Source organism: Anomaloglossus baeobatrachus, chromosome 6 (assembly GCF_048569485.1).
Source record: "Anomaloglossus baeobatrachus isolate aAnoBae1 chromosome 6, aAnoBae1.hap1, whole genome shotgun sequence".
Classification (NCBI taxonomy): domain Eukaryota; kingdom Metazoa; phylum Chordata; class Amphibia; order Anura; family Aromobatidae; genus Anomaloglossus; species Anomaloglossus baeobatrachus.
The window spans coordinates 83,079,580-83,104,901 of record NC_134358.1 but is presented as its reverse complement, the minus strand read 5'-3'; the positions used below and the strand labels follow the sequence as shown (position 1 = coordinate 83,104,901).

At 46.7% G+C, this 25,322-nt stretch overlaps 1 protein-coding gene across 3 annotated transcripts in view; it reads right to left on the bottom strand.

Moving 5' to 3' along the window:
* RGS22 (regulator of G protein signaling 22) overlaps nucleotides 1–25,322 on the bottom strand; it is a 154,638-nt gene that overhangs the window by 95,490 nt on the left and 33,826 nt on the right. For all 3 annotated transcript variants that reach the window (XM_075316243.1, XM_075316244.1, XM_075316245.1), the window contains exons 6-10: nucleotides 24,425–24,590; nucleotides 22,017–22,128; nucleotides 16,574–17,159; nucleotides 15,048–15,209; nucleotides 1,173–1,353 (exon numbers count right to left, since the gene is read on the bottom strand). In XM_075316243.1, the coding sequence (XP_075172358.1) occupies nucleotides 1,173–1,353; nucleotides 15,048–15,209; nucleotides 16,574–17,159; nucleotides 22,017–22,128; nucleotides 24,425–24,590 (1,207 nt within the window). The remainder of the gene's footprint in view (nucleotides 1–1,172; nucleotides 1,354–15,047; nucleotides 15,210–16,573; nucleotides 17,160–22,016; nucleotides 22,129–24,424; nucleotides 24,591–25,322) is intronic.

Genomic DNA, 25,322 nt, shown 5'->3' with positions numbered 1-25,322 from the left:
TGGTAATCTTTGGATTTCATGATGACTTGCACACAGTCAAGGCACACAGAGTAAGACAACGCCCCTAAAAAACACCATATTTGACTGTAGGAACTGTGTTCTTTTCTTTGTAGGCCTCATTACATTTTCGGTTAACAGTAGAATGATGTGCTTTACCAAAAAACTCTATCTTGGTCTTATCTATCCATGAGATGCTTTGTCAGAAGAATTTTTGCTTACATATATTTTGGCGAACTTCAGTCTAGCTTTTTTATGTCTGTGTCAGCAGTGGGGACCTCCTGGGTCTCCCGCCATAGCGTATTATTTCATTCAAATGTCGACGGATCGTTTGCACTGACACTGATGCATCTTGAGCCAGCAAGACAGCTTGAATTTCTTTGGAACTTGATTGGGGCTGCTTATCCACCATCATTACTATCCTGCTTTGCAACCTTTCAGCAATTTTTCTCTGTCATCCACATCCAGGGAAATTACTGTAGCTACAGTGCCATTGATTGTAAACTTGTCGATTATGTTCGCACCATGGACAAAAGAACATCAAGATCTTAGGGTATGGACTTGCAACCTTGAGATTTTTGATATTTTTCAACAATTTTGGTTCTCAAGTCCTCAGACAGTTCTTTTCTCCTCTTTCTGTTCTCCATGCTTAGTGTGGCACACACAGACACACAAAGCAAAGATTGAGTCAACTTCTCCACTTTTTATCTGGTTTCCTGTGTAATTTTAATATTGTCCACACCTGCTACTTGCCAGTGGTGAATTTGACCGAACATCACAGGCTTGAAACAAAGTGGTTTACGTGTGGTTTTGGAAAGGTGCCAGCAATGTTGACCAGCCCATTTCTGGGGTTTTGTGGGAAATTATGTCCAATTTTTACTTTTTTTCTCCGTTTATTTTTGTGTGTGTTGTTTCAATACACACAAAGGACATACATATGTGTATAACAAAACATGTGCAATTGCACTAATTTTCTGGGAGAAATCCGTCATTTTCTGGAACAATTTCAAGGGTACCAACACTTTCGGCCATGACTGTAGGACTCTGTGTAGTGAATGGCCAATATGTAACAGTGAATTTTACCTTTAATAGATGTTAGCGTGAGAAATATATCAACTACCCAGATATTTTTGTGCCTTATAAACTAACATGAAACCAAATTTAAGTGCACTTACCTGAGAATTTGAGGTGGTAATTCTTGGCATACAAGATTTGGGTCTGAGAGGTAGTAAGGCAATCATCCGTGCAAAAGGGTCAGCATCTCTCTTTGGCCTCAGCTGGCGGTCACAACGTAACTTGAGATCAGTACCAACTTTATTAGCCAGTACTGAACTGGACAAACAAAATCGTGGACCCCTTAAAAATAAATGAATGTGTTTAAGCTGGTGAGACAAAGATGTTTAACATACACTGCTAAACATTGAAATTGCAGCACCAAAAAGGAAAAGTTGTGGAATTATGGAAGTCACAGGATGGGTAGACATGCTAATGATCTGCAAATTATGGAAAATATGAAAACAACATTTTCAAAACATCTTGTCCACTACTTTGACATTGATGGTCCATCCTTAGGATAGGTCATCAATGTCTGATCAGCCGGGGTCCGACACCCCGCACCCCCACGATCAGCTGTTCTTAGGGGTACTTTGCACGTTGCGACATCGCTACTGCGATATCGTCGGGGTCAAATCGAAAGTGATGCACATCCGGCGCCGGTAACAACGTCGCAACGTGTAAAACCGATAAACGATCGCAAAAGCGGCGAAAATCGGTGATCTGTGTAGTGTCGGTCATTTCCATAATTTCGCTGCAGCGACAGGTACGATGTTGTTCCTCGTTCCTGCGGCAGCACACATCGCTGTGTATGAAGCCGCAGGAGCGTGGAACATCTCCTTACCTGCGTCTCGCCTGCAATGAGGAAGGAAGGAGGTGGGCGGGATGTTTACGTCCCGCTCATCTCCGCCCCTCCGCTTCTATTGGCCACCTGCCATGTGACGTCGCTGTGACGCCGCACGACACGCCCCCTTAGGAAGGAGGCGGGTCGCCGGCCAGAGCGATGTTGCAGGGCAGGTAAGTCCGTGTGAAGCTGCCGTAGCGATAATGTTCGCTACGGCAGCTATCAAGATATCGCATCTGCGACGGGGGTGGGGACTATCGCGCTCGGCATCGCTACAATTGGCTAGCGATGTCGCAGCGTGCAAAGTACCCCTTAGTGTTGGTGGTGGCAGGAGGCAGCCGGAAATGCTCAGTCCCGGAGCTGCTCCGTCTTCTGCAGCCGTAGCCGAGTACTGCACATCCGCCTCTCATTCTAATAAATAGACGGAGTATCTCCGGAACCGAGCATTTCCTAAGGATAGGCCATCAATGTCAAAGTAGTGGACAACCACTTTAAGTACTAGCGCCACATGCAGAAATCTATGCACTTCCAGGTCTTTCCTGCCAGCAATGAGATTAGTAATGTATACCTGAGTAATGTTCTAGCACACTAAATACACTGGGGCAAATCATCAAGAGCAACTGCTGGCAGTTCTCTTTGCAATTGCTAACCAATAGTATCCCAGAACTACTGGGTGGAAGAATAGCCCAGAGATGTTGCAGGCCATGATAGCATGAGTAGACCAAGCAGTCTGCTTATGCTATTGTGTGGAGCCCCTGAATATATCAGGGTGCCACAGGGAACTGCATCCTGTCACCCAGAGTGCAGGACCTACCCCTATGGTTCCAGGTTCCCAGAAACTGGTGTCACTACCATCAGCATTACAAATCCCAATCAACACCTCACATCATCACCTGTCAGACACACCAGTGGGTTGGTCTAGCTGGAAAAGGGCCACCCACCTAGGGGTCAGGCAGACTGGTGGGAGGGAAATAGAAGAGTTCAGTGGCAGCCCTCAAAGAGTGTGGAGCTGGAGTGGTAGCTCCCGGAGAGCTAGATCGAGGTTGGGTCGCAGACGGTGGTCCGGGACCAGAGGAGTTGGGGACCGGTGGCAGTGACATTGGAAAAGGGTGCGACGGACATAGTCTAGGAGGACTGTCGGCATCAGAAAACTCAAAAGAACTGACCGGTACATTGCACAAATGGGGAACAGGACCCTAGGTCAGGAACCGATTCAACGTCCTGATAATTAACCTGGGAGGAAGAGTATGTTCACGAACTTCCCTAGGAGCTCAGAGATTGAAGGCATCAGCACAACGCGGGGGATAAGGTTTTCCAGTAAAGCAACCCACTGAATCCCAAGTGCCAGCCATCAAGAGCACAGCTACACTACACATAGTGAGCGAGGCCCCAACAGCTTCAAACCAAGGGACCACAAACAGACAACTAAATTGTGCACGGAGGCGGGCTCCAGATTACCAATTGACACCGGTGGGAGCGGATACCTGCACGGGCTCGTCGCAGTGACTGTGGCACACAGAGACTTTGGTTTAACTGCAGTGTGTGTGTCTACTTTATAAACCTCATCCAGCACCACGACTACCGCAGTGAGTACACTGAGCCCTGCACCCTGCTCTCCCAAATAACCACCAAACATCCTGAGCCCGGGAGGGACTAAGGCTGGTTTGACATCAGCGTTTTTCTGCCGGTCGGCAAAAAAATGCAAAACGCATGTTACCGGATCCTTTGTCTGCTCAATGCAATGTCAATGGACTTGCAGCAACATGCGTTTGCATGCGTTTGGCTGCACAGCGTCAGGATGCGATGACTTGCATTTTTTTACCTTTTATCAAAAACGCAACATGTTGCGTTTTTCACCTCCGTTGAAAAAGTGCATATCACCGGATCCAGCACATTGCGGCAGTAGCTGCAATGTAGTACAATGGGCGCCGGATCCGGTTTTCACAGTTGCGGTTGTATGCGGCTTGAAGGATCCGGTTTTCTATACAAAACATGGCCTGAAACATATTCTCGTTCTCTCTCTCTCGTTCTCTCTCTCTCGTTCTCTCTCTCTCTCGTTCTCTCTCTCTCTCGTTCTCTCTCTCGTTCTCTCTCTCTCGTAAATCACACTTGCGTTTGCATGCGTTCAAGTGAAATTCAACAGGATCCGGTAACTTGCGGTTTGCGTTTTTTGCCTACTGGCAGAAAAACGCTAATGTGAAACCAGCCTAACATTAGGCTGCTTAACCCCATCTGGCCAGATACTCCTAACAGCAGTGGCGGTACTCCCATTACAGCAACCCACAGATAGCGTCACAAACTTCTCCCATGTATATACCCCCCCTTTATACGGATCAAAGTGTCCACCAACCCAGGTCCGGGCCCCTCGAGCCACCACGATCCCCGATCCGAGCAGCCCGACTAACACCGAGGCGGTACAATTGCACAAGAGACATGAAGCCTGTTGTTGTTGAGTTGATAGATGACTCTTGAGACACCACGGAGAAATGGCGGCACCACCAATTCCAAAACTGATCCCTTTTGTACTGCAAGTGAAATTGGATGTCACATACCAAGCCTAAGATATCAAATAGTGCCTATAAAAATCATCAGAAGGTATTTGCACGACATTGGGCTAAGAGTCACCTCCCACCACCACTCTCAAAGGCTCTCATGGTGCTGAGCAAGATGGCAATGGAGGCTGGAATAGAAGTCTGTCCTATTCAGAAATGAATCTCACTTTTGTCTTGGTGCAACAATAGCTGGGGATTGATCTGGAAACATCAGGAGCAATGCCATGAAGAGGCCTTTATGAGGGAACTTCACACCAATTTCATTCCAGGTACAATAAGAACTCAGCGTTATTTTGATTTGATGGTAAAACCAGTGGCACAACCATTTCTCCAAAGTGTCTCTGGTGCTATTTTTCAACACAGCGGCGCCAAGCCATATGTTTCTCATAATACTGTGAGCAGCCTACAGCATCAATAGACTTGTTTTGCCATCAAGTACATCTAGGGCGTTATTGGTTACAATTGTAAAGGGAGCTGCCAGCAGCGGATCTTGATGATTTGTATGCCCAAGTGCATTAAACGTTGCAGAACATACCTCAGATGACCAATAATAACCTCACTCATACAAGCCAAGGTGTGTAAGTGCATATATTTCTGTGCATTGTACTCATTCTTGATACTGAATAAATCGAGATGTTTTGAAATGTTTTCTTCACATTTTTTCTTTGCATATCATTAACTTCATTAATGTCTATGTATCCTTTGAATTCCATAATTCCACAATTTTTCTGTCTTGGTATTGCAATATCAATGTAGAGAAGTACAATGTGTTCACAGTTATTAGGCTATTGAGTATTTTGACCATATCATCAATTTTGTGTACTTCTTCCAACTCCGAGCTGTAGAAACTTGAATGCTTATTGGATTGGATGAGGGACATCAGGTGAAATTAAAGATAATGATGCCTCAGGATATCAACACCCTTTATCAAGGTGTGCAGAATTATTAGGCAGCTTGTTTTCCTCAGGCAAAATGGGCTAAAAAAGAGATTTAATGGACTCTGAAAAGTCAAAAATTGTTATGTGTTACAGTTACAGAGTAATGCTGCACTCTTGAAATTGCTATCATATTGGGGCAGGATCACAAAATCATGAAACGTTTTGTGGCAAATAGTCAACACGGTTGCAGAAAATGTGTTCAGCAAAAAAAATGCACATTAACTGCCATAGATTTCAGAAAATTCAGAGGTGAAGTGACCAGGAATCGATTATCCTCTGGTGAAGGCCCAGAAGTACCAGGTGTCAAGACACAGCCGAGGTAAGGAGACTGAAACCGACCATCAATGAACAACATACAGAAGGGGAACATCAACACTGGGCCAAAAAATATCTGAAGACAAATTTTGCTGCCAGTAAAAGCCTTAATGATAAAAGAATAATAACACGGCCCCTTCCTCAAAGGACTAAAATCCTACTCAGAACTTGTGGGCCCTTCCCCCTTAGTGACAAGGCCAAGTTTTTCAAATCTGACTTGTCACTTTATGTGGCAATAACTCTGCAATATTTCAACATTTCTCAGTAATTTTCAAAATGTTTTTTTCATGACACATTATATTGGTAAATTTAAGTCGATATATTTTGGATTTATTTATAAAAAAAAACAAAACAGAAACTTGACAAAAAATTCAAGAAATTTGCCATTTTCATATTATCTGTCACGGCCGGGCGGTCGGGCAGACCCAGGAGGTGGATCCACTGGACCGAACTCTAAGATGGTAGTAGGGAGTCCGGCAGCTGAAGCACTGATGGGCAGCAGAACAGTCCGTGCAAGTGAAGGCAGCGGAGGAGTCCCTGGGACCACGGAGTCACAGATGGTGGTCCTGGTGACGTAGCTCAGGTTCGGAAGCCGAGATGATATCAGGCGGGGTCCGGAACCTCTGGAGCGAGATGACGGGTCACCGCAGGGATCCGAGATGGTGCGGACTGTCAGATGGCAGACGGACAGCGTGCGGGGTTCAAGATACGGCAGACTGGATGGCGAGGCAGGCACGGCTCTACAAAGAGATATAGGTGAGTACAGAGACATAAACACCAGGAGACCTGACTCCTAGCTCAGGGAACACGAAGATCAGGCCCCGCCCCCTTGGACAATGACCCCCTTTATACCCTGTACCTGTTCAACCTCATTTCCTGTTAATGGACGCTGGCCCTTTAAGAAAGGGTCAGTGACCGCGCGCGCGCCCTAATGCGCATGCGCGCCGCCCGGGTGCCAGAAGCCAGGGAAGGAGGCCGAGAGGAGGACGCAGGGGAGCCGGCCAGGTCCTGGGAAGCCGTCGGGCGCCGGGATCGGGGACCAGGGGGCCTGGGACGGACGGGATCCGGAGGCTGGAGAGCGGGGAGCGTGGCAGGTGAGCCGGGGAGCGGGGGTGAGGACCCGGGGAGCGTGACAGTACCCCCCCCCCCACGCCCCCCACCCCGCAACCGGGACATGAAGGCACGGATAAGAGGAGTGCCCACGTTCTCCCTGGGCTCCCAGGATCTATCCTCAGGACCATACCCTTCCCAGTCCACCAGGAAGAACTGCCGACCTCGTACGGTCTTCATGGCCACGATATCCCTTACCGCATAGATGTCGTCCTCGGCAATAGGTGGAGGAGCCGGACTGGCAGCAGCGGAGAAGGGACCAAGGACAACCGGCTTGAGCAGGGAGACGTGGAATGAGTTGGGTATCCTCATCGTGGCCGGGAGCTGTAGCTTGTAGGAGACCTCATTGATCTTGTTGAGGACTTTAAACGGCCCAATGTAGCGAGGACCCAGCTTGTATGATGGTATCTTCAGGCGGACGTACTGGGAAGCAAGCCAGACGAGGTCTCCAGGAGAGAAACACGGAGGGTCCAGACGTTTCTTGTCTGCGTGTCTTTTCATCCGCAGGGAAGCACGCCCAAGGGACGCTTTGACAGAGTCCCAAATGTTTGCAAAGTCACGGGCTACTGTATCTGCAGCAGGGACATCCGAAGAGGGGGATACAGGCAATGGGATGGAAGGCTGAAGTCCGTATACAACATGGAAGGGAGAGCTGGAGGACGACTCACTGATGTGGTGGTTGTGAGAGAATTCAGCCCAAGGTAGAAGAGCGGACCAGTCGTCGTGATGGGCGTTAACATAGTGACGTAGAAAAGAGGTCAAGATTTGATTGACCCTCTCTACCTGGCCATTAGACTGAGGATGGTATGCGGAAGAAAAGTCCAGAGTCACTCCCAGATGTTTACAGAGAGCCCTCCAGAAGCGGGAGGTGAACTGAGTTCCTCTGTCTGATACGATGTGTAAAGGAAAGCCATGCAAGCGGAAGATGTGTTGAATATAGGCGTCCGCGAGTTCTTGAGCAGAGGGCAGTCCAGCCATAGGAATGAAATGGGCCATTTTAGAGAACCGGTCCACCACGACCCATATGACTGTGTGTCCGGATGACAATGGCAGATCCGTAATAAAGTCCATTGCTATGTGTTGCCACGGAACTGAGGGTATCGGTAGAGGCAGAAGACGGCCATAGGGCAGGTGTTTGGGCGTCTTGTTCCTGGCACAAGAGGAGCAGGCAGAGACATAAGCAGCGACGTCCGTGCGAAGGGATGGCCACCAGTAATGGCGTACAATCGCACCCCATGTTCTCTTCTGGCCTGCATGGCCGGCTGTTTTCGAGGCATGACCCCAGTGTAGCACTTTTAGCCTGTCGGTCTCAGAGACATAGGTCTTCCCGGGTGGTATCTGGGCCAGAGTGACAGGAGCCACCGGAACAATCTTGCTAGGAGAGATAATAGGTTGAGTAGTCTCTTCCTCCTGCTCCATGGGCATGAAAGACCTGGACAAGGCATCAGCGCGTACATTCTTGTCCGCGGGTCGGAAGTGGAGCTGGAAGTCAAACCTGGCAAAGAATAGGGACCACCTGGCTTGCCGTGGGTTCAGGCGCTGAGCGGACCGCAGGTATTCCAGGTTCTTGTGGTCCGTGTAGATAATCACGGGGTACACTGCTCCTTCCAGGAGGTAGCGCCACTCCTCCAGAGCCAGTTTGACCGCCAATAATTCTCGGTCACCGATGGTGTAATTACGTTCAGGTGCTGAGAAGCTCTTAGAAAAGAAACCGCAAGTCACCATCTTCCCGGAGGAGGATTTTTGCATGAGCACTGCTCCGGCTCCTGAGGAGGAGGCGTCCACCTCCAAGGTGAACTGGCGGTTTAATTCCGGTCGGTGGAGTGCAGGAGAGGAGGCGAAGGCTCGCTTCAAAGAGCAAAACGCGGCGTCGGCCGCAGGTGACCAGTCCTTTGGATTAGCCTCCTTTTTGGTCAAAGCGGAGAGAGGAGCAGTCAGGGCGGAGAAGTGAGGGATAAACTGGCGGTAGTAGTTGGCGAATCCCAGGAACCGTTGGATTGCCTTCAGTCCAGAAGGGGGAGGCCAGTTGAGAATGGAGGAGACCTTCTTAGGATCCATCTGCAGCCCAGTACCCGAGATGATGTATCCCAGGAAAGGGAGAGAAGACTGCTCAAAGACGCACTTCTCATATTTGGCGTAGAGACGATTCTCTCTCAGTCTTTGTAGAACCAGCTTTACGTTCTCTCTGTGGGTCTGGAGGTCCGGAGAGAAGACAAGGATGTCATCCAGATAAACTACTACACAGAGGTAGAGGAGGTCCCGGAAAATGTCGTTCACCAGTTCTTGGAATACGGCAGGAGCGTTACACAGACCGAAGGGCATCACGCAGTATTCATAGTGCCCATCGCGAGTATTAAACGCGGTCTTCCATTCGTCCCCAGAGCGGATACGAACTAGGTTGTAGGCACCCCGAAGATCCAGTTTGGTGAACACACGGGCTCCTCTGAGCCGGTCGAACAATTCAGGGATGAGCGGTAGGGGGTACTTGTTCTTTATGGTGATCTGATTCAAGCCCCGGTAGTCAATACATGGGCGTAGGTCACCCTCTTTCTTCTTAACGAAGAAGAAGCCTGCTCCCGCAGGGGAGGAGGATCTCCGGATGAATCCCTTTGCCAGGCTCTCCGTGATGTAAGTGGACATGGCCCTGGTTTCGGCTGGAGACAACGGATATATCCGTCCTCGAGGTGGTGTTGTTCCTGGGAGCAGGTCGATGGCGCAATCGTAGGGACGGTGTGGCGGAAGCACCTCAGACTCCTTCTTGTCAAAAACGTCCGCGAAGGACCAATAGGCCGAGGGCAGTTCCGGTAGGTTCTCGGGAACCGGAGGACGTGGGATTGGTTGTAGGGACTTTAGACATCTCTCATGACAGGCAGAGCCCCAACGAGTGATTTCGCCAGTACCCCAGCTGACGGATGGTTCGTGTGTCCGCAACCAAGGAAGTCCCAGCAGAATTTGATGGGACATGTGTGGAAGGACGTAGAGGGCGATGTTCTCGGTGTGCAGAGCACCAATACGCAATTCCACCGGCTTGGTGATCCAGGAGATGGTATCAGAGAGGGGTCTCCCATCAACCGAGGCAATCACTAGGGGCTTATCAAGTGGAGTAACAGGCAGTTGGTACTTGTCCACCGTGGCCTGCTGGATAAAATTGCCTGCTGCTCCGGAGTCGAGGTATGCCTCAGCCGTGAAGCGCGTCTCTCCCGTTGACACTTGTACCGTCCACATAACCGGGTCTGAGAGAGTCCCAGCACCTAGGGTGGCCTCTCCTACCAACCCTAGGCTTTGGAGTTTCCCGGCCTTTCCGGACAGGAGCGTAAGAGATGTGTGCCCTCTCCGCAGTAAAAACAGAGGCCTTTAGCGAGCCGCTCTGTTCGACGTTGTTCAGACTGTCGTACTCGGTCAACCTGCATGGGCTCGTGTACAGGAATCCCAGCTGTTGATGACTGAGGCGCAGAGGACTTCTGTGGAGGAGGGGAGTGCCGTACTGCACGTCTCTCACGATACTGCTCTTTGGAGCGCTCCTGAAAACGGATGTCCACTCGAGTGGCTAGGGCAATCAGGGCATCTAGGGTGGAGGGCACGTCACGACCCGCCAACTCATCTTTGATGCGACTCGAGAGTCCTTCCCAGAAGGCGGCTGTCAGGGCCTCATTATTCCACCCGAGTTCAGAAGCCAAAGTACGGAAACGGATGGCGTATTGGCCCACCGTCAGTGTTCCTTGACGTAGGCGGAGAAGGGATGAAGCGGACGCAGAGGCGCGTCCCGGCTCGTCAAAGGTGTTGCGAAAGGCCTGCAGGAACTCTTGGAGGTTCTTGGTCATGGGGTCCTCCTTCTCCCACAAGGGGTTCATCCACGCCAGCGCCTCGCCCTCCAGGTGAGACATTATAAAGGCGACCTTGGCTTGGTCAGAAGCGAACAGATGTGGCAGCTGCGTGAAATGAAGGGAACACTGGTTTATGAAGCCCCTGCAGGTCTTGGGATCTCCAGCATAACGAGGTGGTGACGCCAAACGGAGTCGGGAAGCATCTGAAGAGGCTGCCACTGGTGCGGGAGCCATGGCTTGCCTAGCGGGGGACCTGGGTGCCGCAGGCGTCATTGATGCTTGTAACGTGTACAGGCGGGTGTCCACGGAGGTCAGAAATTGCAACATGCGGGTCTGGACTTCATGCTGACGTTGGAGTTCCTCTTGCAGGGCCGATAGTGCTGCAGCGGGATCCATGGCCTGATCTTACTGTCACGGCCGGGCGGTCGGGCAGACCCAGGAGGTGGATCCACTGGACCGAACTCTAAGATGGTAGTAGGGAGTCCGGCAGCTGAAGCACTGATGGGCAGCAGAACAGTCCGTGCAAGTGAAGGCAGCGGAGGAGTCCCTGGGACCACGGAGTCACAGATGGTGGTCCTGGTGACGTAGCTCAGGTTCGGAAGCCGAGATGATATCAGGCGGGGTCCGGAACCTCTGGAGCGAGATGACGGGTCACCGCAGGGATCCGAGATGGTGCGGACTGTCAGATGGCAGACGGACAGCGTGCGGGGTTCAAGATACGGCAGACTGGATGGCGAGGCAGGCACGGCTCTACAAAGAGATATAGGTGAGTACAGAGACATAAACACCAGGAGACCTGACTCCTAGCTCAGGGAACACGAAGATCAGGCCCCGCCCCCTTGGACAATGACCCCCTTTATACCCTGTACCTGTTCAACCTCATTTCCTGTTAATGGACGCTGGCCCTTTAAGAAAGGGTCAGTGACCGCGCGCGCGCCCTAATGCGCATGCGCGCCGCCCGGGTGCCAGAAGCCAGGGAAGGAGGCCGAGAGGAGGACGCAGGGGAGCCGGCCAGGTCCTGGGAAGCCGTCGGGCGCCGGGATCGGGGACCAGGGGGCCTGGGACGGACGGGATCCGGAGGCTGGAGAGCGGGGAGCGTGGCAGGTGAGCCGGGGAGCGGGGGTGAGGACCCGGGGAGCGTGACATTATCCCTTTAACTTAGATAGTCACACCCCACAAAATACCGTAGTTAAAAAACAACATTTTGCTTTATATCAGCCCCATATGTAAAATGTTCTTTAATTTAGTTTAGGATTAGTGATGAGCGAGCACTAAAACGCTTGAGTGTTCCGTACTCAAATTGAGCAAGTAGGACACTCGGACGTGTTCAATTCGAGTAACCAGTATAGTGGAAGTCAATTGGAAACTCAAGCATTTTTCTGGAAGATCCTAACACGAGGACAGGGGGGGCTGAAAATTCGCTGAAATGGATGGAAACAGTGCTCAAACGGATGGGAACAGTATAGGGAAGATGCCTGCATGAATCTCTGACTCCCAGGTTGCTGCTGGGAACTAAATAAATAATTTAAACAAATGACGTAGGCTCTGCCCTATTTTTGATAGCCATTTAAGGCAAACTAGACACCTGGAGCTGTTATTATCAGGCTGGGAAGGTCCATGGACATTGGCCCCTTCCCAGACTACAAATAGTAGCCCGCTAAATTTTAAAGTCTTTTCTCTAAAAAGGGAAAAGAGTGTAACCAAGAAAAGAGTCTACTAACAGTGGAGGGAAGAGGCCCCACCCAGGGAGAAAAAGAAGGGAAACTGACAAACAAGGCAAGGAGAAAAAGAGGGGACAGCTAGGGAGGGTGGCTTGCTCCTCCAGGGGCAGAATCACACAAGCCTAAAAAGCCAAAGCCTATAAGTCTGTGAACAGGTTAGCATAATCAACCGAGTACTTAAATTGCAGCCAGAGGAACCAGGTCCTATAAAAGAGCTCATATCTATCGTAGAGCAAGGAGGTCAGATCTTCCATTTGTAGGTGATCATTAATCCTAGAGGCCAAAGTGCAAGGGTGGGGGGTGTCGCCCCTGAGGCTTTTGGTCGCCACAAGGTACTGCATCTCAATCAAGGTACAGTGTCCATCCCGGGGATGGGGAGATTGGTGTCTGGTATGTCTCTCTTATACAACAACCTGTGCCATAGCTTGCTTAACACAGCCAGGAAATGAGTCAGACAGTTTCCCTTGAATAAGGGGTACTTTTCACATAGTGATATCACTAGTGAGATCGCTGCTGAGTCACAGGTTTTGTGACGTACCAGTGACCTCATCAGTGATCTCGCTGTGTGTGACACTAAGCAGCGACCTGACCCCTGCTGTGAAATCGCTGATCGTTGCACACTGTTCTGGTTCATTTTTTGCTCGTTGGTCTCCCGCTGTGCATCACACATCGGCGTGTTTGACGGCGGGAGACCAATAAGCACCGATTCTGTGTAAGCAGCGTACGCTGGTAACCAGGGTAAATATCGGGTAACTAAGCAATGCGCTTTGCTTATTAACCCGATGTGTACCCTAGCTACGTGTGCAGGGAGCCAGCGCTAAGCGGTGTACACTGGTAACCAGGGTAAATATCGGGTTACCAAGCAAAGCGCTTTGCTTAGTTACCCAATATTTACCCTGGTTACCAAGCGCAGAGTCGCTGGTGGCTGGTTGCTGGTGAGATCTGCCTGATTGACAGCTTACCAGTGACCATGTAGCGACACACCAGCTATCCTGACCAGGTCGTATCATGGTCGGAATTTCTGGTACGTTGTTTAGTGAGCCGGTACCCTTATACTGGCTTCTCACTAACTATAGCAGTCCCTAGCTTGGTGACTCATCCAGAGGGAGGGGAGAGCACAGGGAAATACAGGAGCAGAGACAGAATTACTTTAGATCAGTCTGGGACACAGAACAACACGGTCCCTAAAAGGCATGCTTCAGAGCCCTTCCAGGTAGAACCGGCCAGACTGGCTGCAGGCTGGAGACACCGGGAGGGAGGGGACCGGTACCAGTAGATCTTGTGGGACGGAAGAGTTCAACAGCGGTCGCCGAAGGAGAGCTTCATTGCCTTACCGGGACTGGCACTAGTACAGGGTGCAGAGCCCTAGGGTAAGTTCTACTTCACATTAGCTTCCAAAATCTGAAGGACGGAAAGATTTCAAGTATCCTTTCCACCACCCAAATAGCTCGAGGCACAGTGATACACAGGATCCGGGACTGAGTTCAGCGGCTCGTCCCAAGGAGAGGATCCACTTCACCTGCGATAGGGCTGGGACACTTAAAAAATCAAGGGGGTCCCCAAGGTGCTTTATGCCACAGGGTTCGACACATCGGCGCATTTTAGAAAAGGAGAGACCAACAGAGACTGCCATACTGGACCTACCAGGAATCAACCGGAGCTTCATCACGGCAGAGACCAGTACCTGGGGTGCGGTGTTGAACCAGTAAGTAAAGACCTGGAACCCGCACCTATTTATTTGACTCTGATTGCCGTCGCCCTGCGCTCCGGCGCTCCCAGGGACCACCGTGCCCCCGCCATCCTCCTGGGGTCTGCTCCGCCTGTGGGGAGCGATACCATCCCGGCTGCACCCCAAATCTGCCCCGGTGAGAGACCCTGCAGCGGCGGCCGCCTACCTGGCCGCATACCGCAGGTGGCATCACGATCATCTAAAGACTTTCCTCACCGTCACTCACATTCTCCACCTCCAAATACCACCTCCATCCTTCCTACCAACGTCCACCCTCCTTTCTGTATGCCTCGGGGCAACGTAACTAGGCCAGGCCACCCCGTGACATTGCAGAGGATATGCATCCCCGGACCGGCAACAAGTAGGTTAAAACACCTGCCCTGTTGGGCACTACAGCGGGAGCGTCAAACTTCCATTTCAAGGGGATGTACAACTTAGCCGCCATCACCAGGAAACGCAACAATGAGTGTTTATAGGTGGAAATGGAGGACTCCAACAGTTGTAGCAAAAACAGCTCCAGGCCTAACTCCTGAGTTGTTGCTATCACTTGTCTGATTACTTCCCCCATACCAGACCAGAACCACTGCAAGGCCGGACAGGACCAAAAGATACGTACAAAGTCCCCTTTGTCCGCACCACACCTCCAACAACAGGGATCCAGTCTGGGAAACATCTGATGTAATCTGGTTGGGACTCTGTACCACCTCGCGATCAACTTAAAGTTAGACTCCTGAAGCCTGGAGAAAAACGAGGTTTTGGCACCAGTAACAGGTTCTTGCCCCTTTGCTCATCTGACAGGGTACTTTAACATTCTTAAATTTGTGTTTATTAACCTTTTGGATTAACCAACGGCGCTGTACTTGTTAAATAATAAAATATTCAACAAAAATACAATTTGCTTATAATTATGCAGACAGTGTAGATTAATACAGAAAAGTAACGGGGAGAACCGGTCTGCACTTACCAGTACAGGAGCAATGGTTTGGTTATTTCACTCTGGACATTTCGTAGATGATTTTCATTCCATTGATTTGTGTCTAGAAGGTTCAGTTTTCCCAGGACCTCAGCGTGAAGGTATTGGTCACCAGTTACCACCATATATAGGTTTTTCATCTTGTTAAGATGCCTTGAAAGAATTAAAAACACGTTATGTTTTTTTTCTTTTTTTAATTACAACATGCATTACTTTATTACATGATTAGGCACAGGTAGGAAAAATGAAGAACGGAAAAAGATATATTTTTTTCCTTTTGAAAATAATAATCCTCCATTATAAAATTAGTTTAGAAAACTGAAAACGTATCTCACTACTCTCTACTGCTTCACCATTATGTAACCTTGTCTATAGCGCCATTCCAGTATATTCAGCTTCCTGCTTATATTATATTACTGCCCCAGTGCGATAAACATAAAAGTGCACGTCAGCACCTTTATCATGACCCATGAGCATTTTCATGAATGTTTACATTCTCTCTGTATATTTTGGACTAGAGACAATTTAATAAGTGTGGTCTGTTTCTAGAACATACTGAATGCGGTCTACTTTATATCCTAGGACAGTTTACACAAGATTTGTTCCTTATGTGCACCTTTAAAGGACTGTTATCATCTTCCTAAACAGATATTGTCAGATAGTGCTTGTAAATACAAACAATTTTGCAATTTAATTCTTATTAAAATTTCCAGTCGTTCTTGAGATATTAACACTTTTCTTTTGTTTACAGCTCGTTGTCTAGGAGACCGACCACCAGTGCTAGTCCGCAAATCATGCACAGTGCTTACAAGCTTATTTTCTATTGAGATTGTAAGCACTGTTTTGAAGCTGGCCGGGATTACTACAGAGTGCTGTTGTTACGTTTATAAACCCAGCCAACATCTGTGCGGTGCTTACAAGCTAAAGGGCAGCAGAGTGGTGGTCGGTTTAATAGACAACAAGTAAACAAATGAAAAAAGTTAAATATCTCAAGAACGGCTGCAAATTTCAATAAGCAGTAAATTGCAATATTACTTGTTTTTACAAGCATTATACAAAATATCCAGCTGTTTGCTGTGATTTTGATAAAATCAATGTTTTCTCTGCTGCACCAATAGCAGTTATACACAGCTCATGAATATGCTGGACTACCTGCAGCACACCAAGCAGTCCTGTAATGATAATCTACTGCTGATTAAACAGTGATTTTATCAAAACTACACTAAGCAGCCCAGTAGGTGATACATCGCTGGAGTCAGGATCTCTGCCCCTAAGTTATGCTGCTCTCAGATTAGGTGACAAAAACCTGGTGACAGATTCCCTTTAAGTGGGCACTTAAGTAACATTATTGTTTAAGAGGCACTCAGGATACTGTGACTGTCAAAGGAGCACACGGAGCATTATTACTTTCTAGGGGCAAAATGTAAACAATGTTTTTAAGGCACTTGCACTGGGCAAAACTGAATTTCAACATCATATAAATGAGATCATTTTAATAAACCATAAAAAAACCTCACCGTTGTTTTTTTTTAATAGACCTCAGCCTCTCAATATCCATCCAAAGCAAAAAAAGTTTTTCTCCTGAAGTTCCCCTAATAAAGGACTTATACTTTCCAAAGTCTTCCCAGCAATGGATATAGGAATATTCCTGCGCTTTATGAGAAGTATCCAAAATGTTCAATTCATCACTATGTGATTCGGAGATATCAAGCTCTTCTCCAATAGAGGAGGTAGAGGAGACCCATGTATTAGGTCGTTTTTGGATTGTCACCTCAGACAAGTCAAAAATATCCACTTCATTTACACTTTTATTCATAACGGTACCATTCAGCTTGTAAACTGCAGACTTCATAATTTGATCGACGTAATAAAAAGCAAAGTCTTCCATGGACGGAAAGATGGGAACTTGAGGATCTTCTGGTTTCTGCTCAACGTAAAGTCTTATCGGGCTTGGAGTTCGGGAAGGTGCAATAGATACACAATATTCCTCCTTCTCCCATGTATCCTGCATTATCTTACTGTCCCTCTGAGATTTAGCAGACAACGAATTCTTATTAGTGTGGGAAACACTTGGTTTTTGGTGACTTGAAATACTCTGAGAAGCTTGGTAAAAGAAAAAGTAATGTTAATCATTTAGGCAATATTCATATTGGGTATTTGTATGACTTTTTTTTTGGAGCAAATGCACTCGAAAACACTGCTCGAAAAACTTCACTGTTTCTATTAATTTCATAGGAAAATTCACTTTGCTTTTTATCTGTGACTTTTCAGTATTTTGTTTCCTAAAGAGATTTTGAAAAATCCATATAATGTTTTTCAATCTGATCGTAAAGGAATTGACTCCAAAACTAGGAACTGTCAAGTCAACAAACTGAAAAAAACGCTTTAGAAAATAACTCTTTGGAAATACTTCAGGAAAAAAAAACATTATCAAAAAGGCTATATGCGCACAACATCGCTTTCAAGCAGAAAACCTTTAAAAAAAACATTCAAAAGAAAATCTGTAGCGGTTAAAAGACATATCATGTTTTTTCTTTAGGTGGATTCCAATTAGAAGCCGCCGGCTCTCTTCATGGAAAATATAGTAAAAAGGAGCCGTCGGATTAAAGCAGAGGTCTCAAACACGCGGTCCGCGTGCCGTATGCGGCCCCTCAGGCTGCTTCGTGCAGCCCGCAGGCTCGTGCCACTGTTCACTATCGCGGCCGGTGCAGGGGCCGCAGCCACTGTCTGCGCTTTATGTCAGATGAATGTTTTGCCGGCGCTGTGCTCAGAGTCCATAACATAAATTACTGACAGGGGCTGCGGCCTATGCACCGGCCGCAATAGTCACCAGGGGCACGGGCCTGCAGACAGCAAGAAGCAGAGATGAGGCAGCCGAGGGAATGCGGGACAGGTGAGAAGAATGGTGTGTTTTGTTTTTTTGTATGTGTATGTGAAGGATGGCACATTAACCCCTAAGCGACCCATGACGTCCTGGGTACGTCATGGCTCCCTGGTACTTAAGGACCCATGACGTACCCAGTACGTCATGGCAAAATCGCAGCTCCGGAGCCCCGGTGGCTGCGATTGCTGCAAATACCTTAGATTCGGGGAGGAGGTGACCTCTGCCTGACCACAGGAGGGGTGGTGTCTCCTCCCCGGACCTATGGAGGCTGTGATTGGCTGACAAACGCCGCTCAGCCAATCACAGCCCCTGTAATGTTTCAGCCATTGAAAATGGCTGAAACATTGAAATCCAGCCATGATCAGTGCAGCTGTAGCGCTGATCATTGGCTGGAGCTGGGTGACCTCTGTTTCACCCGCCCCCAGCTCTGATTAGAGAGACCGGCCTTGTGACCGATCTCTCCAATCACTGTGGATCTGGGGCTGGAGACCGCTCCCCCCAGCTTCACTCTGGCGTCTGTGGAAGCTGAGGAGAGCGATTGGTAAGTTATAGCCACTGCCCCCTTTCAGCCACCACCACTGCCTCCCCACCCATTACTACAGGATGGGCACATTACTATAGAATAGGGACAAGGCTGGGGACATTACTAAAGGATGGGGACATTACTAAAGGATGGGCACATTACTACAAAATGGGACAACTATATGATGGGGACAGTACTACAATAGTAATAATCCAATAGTAATTGGATGGGGACATTACTATAGAATGGTGACAAGGCTAGGGACATTACTATAGGATGGGGACTAGGATGGGGACATTACTATAGAATGGGGACAAGGCTGGGGACATTACTATCGGATGAGGGCTAGGATGGGGCACAGTACTACAGCATAGGGACATTACTACAAGGGGACAAGGATGGGTAACATTACTATAGGATAGGGATAAGGCTGAGGACTTTACTAAAGGATGGGGACATTTCAAAGATGGGCACAATACTATTGGATGGGGACATTACTATAGAATGGGGACAAGGCTGGGAAGATTACTAAATGATGGGGGCAGTACTACAGGATAGGGACATTGCTACAAGGGGACAAGGAAGGGAAACATTACTATAGGATAGGGATAAGGCAGGGGACATTACTATAGGATAGGGACATTACTATAGGATGCGGACATTACTATTGGATGGGGCCATTACTATAATATGGGGACAAGGTTGGCACATTACTATAGGATGCGGACAATACTAGAGGATGGGGCCATTACAATAGGATGGGGAAAAGGTTGCACATTACTAAAGGGTGGGGCCATTACAATAGGATGGGGACAAGGTTGGCACATTACTATAGGATAGGGACATTACTGTAGGATGGGCACATTACTACAGAATGGGACAACTATATGATGGGGACAGTACTAAAGGATAGGGAGATTGCTACAAGGGGAAAAAGGATGGGAAAACATTACTATAAGATGGGGACAAGGATGGACACGTTACTACAGGATGGGCACATTACTATAGGTTGGGGACATTACTATAAGATGGGGACAAGGATGAACACATTACTACAGGATGGGCACATTACGATAAGATGGGGACAAGAATGAGACACATTACTACAAGATGGGGACAAAGATGGGGAACATTACTATAGGATGGGGACAAGGATCAGTACATTACTGTAGGATGGGGACTAGGATGGGGCACATTACAAAAACATAGGGAACATTACTAAAAGATGTTGTCCAAAATTTCTATATAGTGCTAATTGTAACACTATTAGTTACAAGAAAGGGATAAAATGTAAAAAAAAAAACCAAAAAAAACAAAGAAAACTCAAAATAAGGCATGACATTTTTCTTTTTTACCATCAAAATGATTTCTTTATTTTATATTTAAACAAAGAATGTGCACATTTGTTATAATAAACAAGTGAAAAATGTTCAAAATCAGTGATCAAAAGGTGTGTAAAAAAATATATCTATGGTACCAATAAAAATGTCACTTTGTCCTGCAAAGAATGCGGCCCCACAAATTATTTTTTTTCTTCTGTGCGGCCCATACACCCAGCCGAGTTTGAGACCCCTGGATTAAAGGGAACCTGTCAGGTGCACTATGCACTCAGAACCACGAGCAGTTCTGGGTGCATATTGCTAATTCCTGCCGAACTGTCCTAGCATCTAGTAGCATAGATAAAGAGATTATAGAAAAAGTATGTCTAAAAATTCTTTATGATATGCTAATGAGCATAGGGAATAGTCACAAGGGCATTAGTTCGCCCTCTTAGAATGTTAGTAAGGACACAGGTATGCGCGTCCATGCCGATGATGATGGGCACTGAATAGCATGTTAGTACGCCCCTGAAGGGTTGTTAACATGCTAAGAGGGCAGGCTAGTCAGGGAAACTAATGCCCTTGTGACTAGACCATGCGCTCATTAACATATCATAAAGGATCTTTAGAAATACTTTCTCTAAAAATCTCTTTATCAATGCTACTAGCTACAGGGATAGTTAGGCAGGGATTAGAAATATACACCCAGAACTGCTTGTGGTTCTGGGTGCATATTGCACCTGACAGGTTCACATTAAAGACACTACGTGCACATAGCTAAAAGGAGTTTCCTGAAGTGGTTTACACTTTAAAAATTTGTGGTTTTTCAATTACTCCATGTGAACATAGTTTTTAATTTTCTTGAAGCATTTTTGAAGAGGTTTTAAAGGGTTAGTGAAGAGTCTTAACCTGAAACGTTCTTGCCAACCTTTTCATTTTATGTTGCGGATTCCATTAGGATCAGATTTAAAGAAGTTACGTGCACTTTCTTTTTTCCACAAGGCATTTTTCAAAAGCCTCTTTGGAAAAAAACAAACAAAACAAACAGATAACAAAAACCTCTCATATGATCAGATAAATAAAGAAGAGTTTTCCAATTATTTTTGAAGTGACTTGAGGAGGATTTTGGTGCTCCAAAAACCTTAGTTTTAGGTCTGATTCACATCTCTGTAATTAAACAAAGTCCCTGAAAAAATGGTACCGGTGTCAGTGTGTCATCCATGTGTCCGTTTTTACCATAAGTGTTTTCACGGATAGATAAATAAATAAATTACAAGGCTTCTCGTATACTTTCCAATATTACACATGGACAATACGTGGATGATACATTGATGACATCCGAGTGCTTTACGTGTTTTTCACGGACCCAAGGACTTGTATTGGCCCTTGTCATCCGCGCTCCTGGAAAAAACAGACATGTCTCCATGTCTTCTGCAGACACATGGTCACTGTAAAAATATGGACATGTGAGCAGCCCCATAGTTTATAAGGGGTAAGTGCTGTATCTGGGGGGGTGGGAAAGGAAACAATACGGATGTCTGAATAAGGTCTTAGGCTAAGTTTACATAAGCCTATACGAAAAATCATCTAATGTTCATCCAGCAAAAAACATCATCCATATAAAATTTATATGGCATAATTTTTTATACATCAGCATTTATTAAAATTTGCAAAAACAAATGCAGTTTCCTATGATAATAGTGGCAATGCATCAGTAAAAATTGGATTCCAATCAAATGATCCTTTTAGGGACCGACTTTTTGTGAGCACTCATAGACTTTAATTGGTGAGTCTCATCCAAAATACGGAAGACAAAAGGGCTTGCTGTGGTTTATTTTTATGCAGACATTTGTTCTATGTAAAAATAAACTGCACATCTGAATATCCTAAATAAATAAATAAATAAAATTGATCCAAGTAGATTTAGTTTTTTTCTATGGACAGAACTTGGTCTGAAAATACAGTCGTGTGAACGTAACCTTAGCAAAGCCTAACTGTAGTCATAAAACACATCTCGTACCCAGGCAAAAATGATTGTAAAAAATTATGGCAACACATTTTGATCAATTGGGTCAATTGAGCTAAGGGTAAAAATTTTTAGACTTCTATAATAGAAGCTATTTGCAAAACATTTATATCATTTTAGATCTATTGGAGCAATGATAAATGTCTACAGTTTTGGACATACCATTTACGTATGGTCCTACATACAAATCCTAATTGTGGTTACCTACCTTGGCTACAATGGTCACCCCAAGCGATGGTTCCAGACACCGAATTGGTGGTATTGAGAAGAGTACTTTGTTTTGCTATTGTAAACCATTCTTTTGTCTGTGTAAAAGAAGCCTGTAAAATATATATGTAGCAGTGATAAATTTGGCTTATGGATGAAGAAAGTGGGCAATTTTATGATGGTAATCTGGCTGACTGGAGTGACAAATGCCACTAGCAGAGTTCACTTGCATCTGATAGGACCCAGGAGTCCTGCTATGCCTACAATCCCCCAGCGTTCATGTCCTTCAGAAACATCAACCAATTCTTCGGTACTACCGTGTTTCCCCAAAAATAAGACAGTGTCTTATATTTTTGTTTTTACTCCAAAAGATGCACTTGTAACACCTGCCTGGATCAACAGACTCAGATGGGATGTGATGGACAGGCTAGAGGGAAGCCACTCACCAAGTAGGACCCCCAGAACCCTGAAACCCTTTAACCCCTATACAGGGATTTGGAATTACACAGGGCCCTGGTGATCACTACCTGTGGAAGGCTGCAGTCCAATGAGAGTAGTCGTCAGGCAGGGTCAAACCAGGAATAGCAGAACAAGGACAGAATCGGCAGGCAAGGACGTAATGAGAAAACATAGCAGAGGTGAAATCTGGATCGAGCAGCGAGGTACAAAAACAGCAGGCAGAAGGGTAGTCAGAAAACACGCAGAAGTCAGCACACAGGAATCACAAAATAGAATAGGGCGGATCAGGAGCCAGGAAATAAGAACTCTCTCTGGCAGAGGTCAGCAGACAGGAGGGGAACTAAGACGGGTGTGGTGTCTTCCCATTGGATGTAGCTGAACGCTGGCAACTTCAGCTGGAAGACACACGCCACCCACAGTCAGCCAGTGGTACTGCAGATCCCATAACCCAGCCCAGTGGATGATCGGAGCCTGCGCCCACCGTTGCTGCTGGCATCGACTCCTCTCCCATCACCAGCACCACCCACGACAGGAACACTGTGTCGCCTGGCGATCGGAGCAGAAGTCGCTGGAGCGGACTCCGGTGGTGACGTAACAGCACTAGGGCTTATTTTCAGGGGATGTCTAATATTTTCCCATGAATATCAATCCACATTTATTCTTGAGCAAAAAAAAATCAACATTTATTCACATGTAATCCTGTCATCACATTCTGGAAAATCAATATTTTGTGTTAATCCTATTAACTGGTTCAGATGCACATTTTCTTATCTGATCTGCTATTCTGATGCAGATCCAGTTCTATAGTGTCATGCTCCCGGTCCGACCGCGCCGCCCACCACCCGTCGCTCCAACCCCTGGGGTCCCCGATCCCCGCCGAGGCTGCTCTCCTGCTACCTCGTCCATATTTTTTCCCCGTCGGTCCCGGGTCCGTGACGCACACTCACTCCAGTGTCCTGCCTCTCCTCCTGTGGTCTCAGCTCTGACTTCCAGGTTGCGGGCCTCACACATGCACACTAGAGGGCGCACGGGTGCACTCACCTAGACTTATAGGGCCAGCACAGCTGTCCGGGATATGACTACTAATTAACCTTTGGTATTTAAGACTTCCTATTCCCCATGGTCATATGTAATGTTACTGGTACCCGCTGTTTGTGAGAGCTGCAGTGCAATGGCAGCTGTAACGATGAGGGACTGGACAGTGACACAGATCTCTTTGTGAGAGCCCATCCACCATTGGAACTTGCCAAATGTTCAAATGTTATTATTTGAGGTCTGGTGAGAGCAATTATTTTTGTTTAGGGCGGGGGGGATCTGCTATCTTTGATGAAGGGTCTTGCTGTATTCTTTAACTTTGTAGCTGCTGGGATACTTCCTTATGGAAGTGCAACTAGGCCTTATTTTTGAAGTAGGGCATATATTTTAAGCATTCTTCAGAATACCCCAAAAAAATCCAACTACGGCTTATTTCGGGGTAGGTCTTGGGGAATAGAGCTCACTGAGTGCTATAAAACCGCTTCTGTCTTTTACCTAAGGTCCCTGACTGCCGGAGACCTGACTGCAACGATACTATTGCAGGAGCCTTAACGCTGTGCTGTAAATTTACAGTAGCGTAACATTAAATCCCAGAAGCAAGTGATGGAAATTGGCGCTTGGTTGTTATGGAACTAATTAGCTTAACTGAAAAAAGCAATTTTCAACTATTTAAAGCCTCAGATGTATGTATAGTGTCACAATCACAGCTAAAGTGAATACGGCAGCAGAATCCACATAGGCGACTCCGCACAGAATAGTTTTGTGGATTCCTACGGAAAGACTGCAGGATTAATCCACAGCGAGTTTCCCATGTGTGACTTTACAGTTAGAAAATCAAAAAGGTGCAGACTACAAATTAGAAAGTCCTCTCCTTGTGTTGTGTGAATTAGGACAAAACTATTTTAAAGGTCTTACCTGACCGAGAGTAACAAAGAACCGCCTCATAATCTCCTCATTCTCAGTCTCCGGGGATGGAGAGGCGGCCACCACTCTTTTCACTGTCCAGGGCTGGTAATGGACATCAATCTCTAAACTCACTCCTGTGTTATTCACTTTTACCTGGGACAGCAACTTAGCAAGTCTGTAATTACCAGAGCAAAAGATGTAATCACAGTTATTAGAATATTAACCAGAATTAAAGTTTGTGCACACAGAGTTTTTCGAAGTCTTTATGGAAAAGGTTTGCTCCAATAAACCCTGAAAAATTGTTTAAAAAAAAATGTTTCAAAGATTGTTACTATTCATTTCTACTGTAAAACCATTTTGATGGTCATAGGTTCAGTCTTTTGAGTGTTTTTTTTACTGCTTCAGTTTTGAAGAACGCCTGGTGGTAGAAAAGAAGATTAATCTCTCTTCTTTGATGTGAATGGAATCCGCTTCGAACAAATCAAATAATCAGAAGGCTGCAAAAAAAAGCATCAGGAAAACAACTCTTCCAAAATGCTTAAAAATCTCTCCAAAACCACTTCAGGAAACCAAGAATTGCTTCAAAAACTACCCCATAAAGGAGCATATCTCCAAGCAGTTTTTGACCACCTCAAAAAAATTCAAATTTGGTTTCTCAAACGTGTCTCCATACACGTACTTACTGATCAGGAAATACAGGAAGTATTTTAATGCTATGGAAGAAAAACAGAAACCGATGCAAACAAAAGTCAACAATACTAGAGCTACTGAGCGATCATTAATCTAAAAAAGGTTGAAAACAATAGGAATATTTTAAACCTTAAAATGTTTCAGACCACATATGTCAAACTCTGGCCCGCAGGCTGATTTTTTTTTGGCCCCCAATGCTTGGTGCCAAACCCGGTGC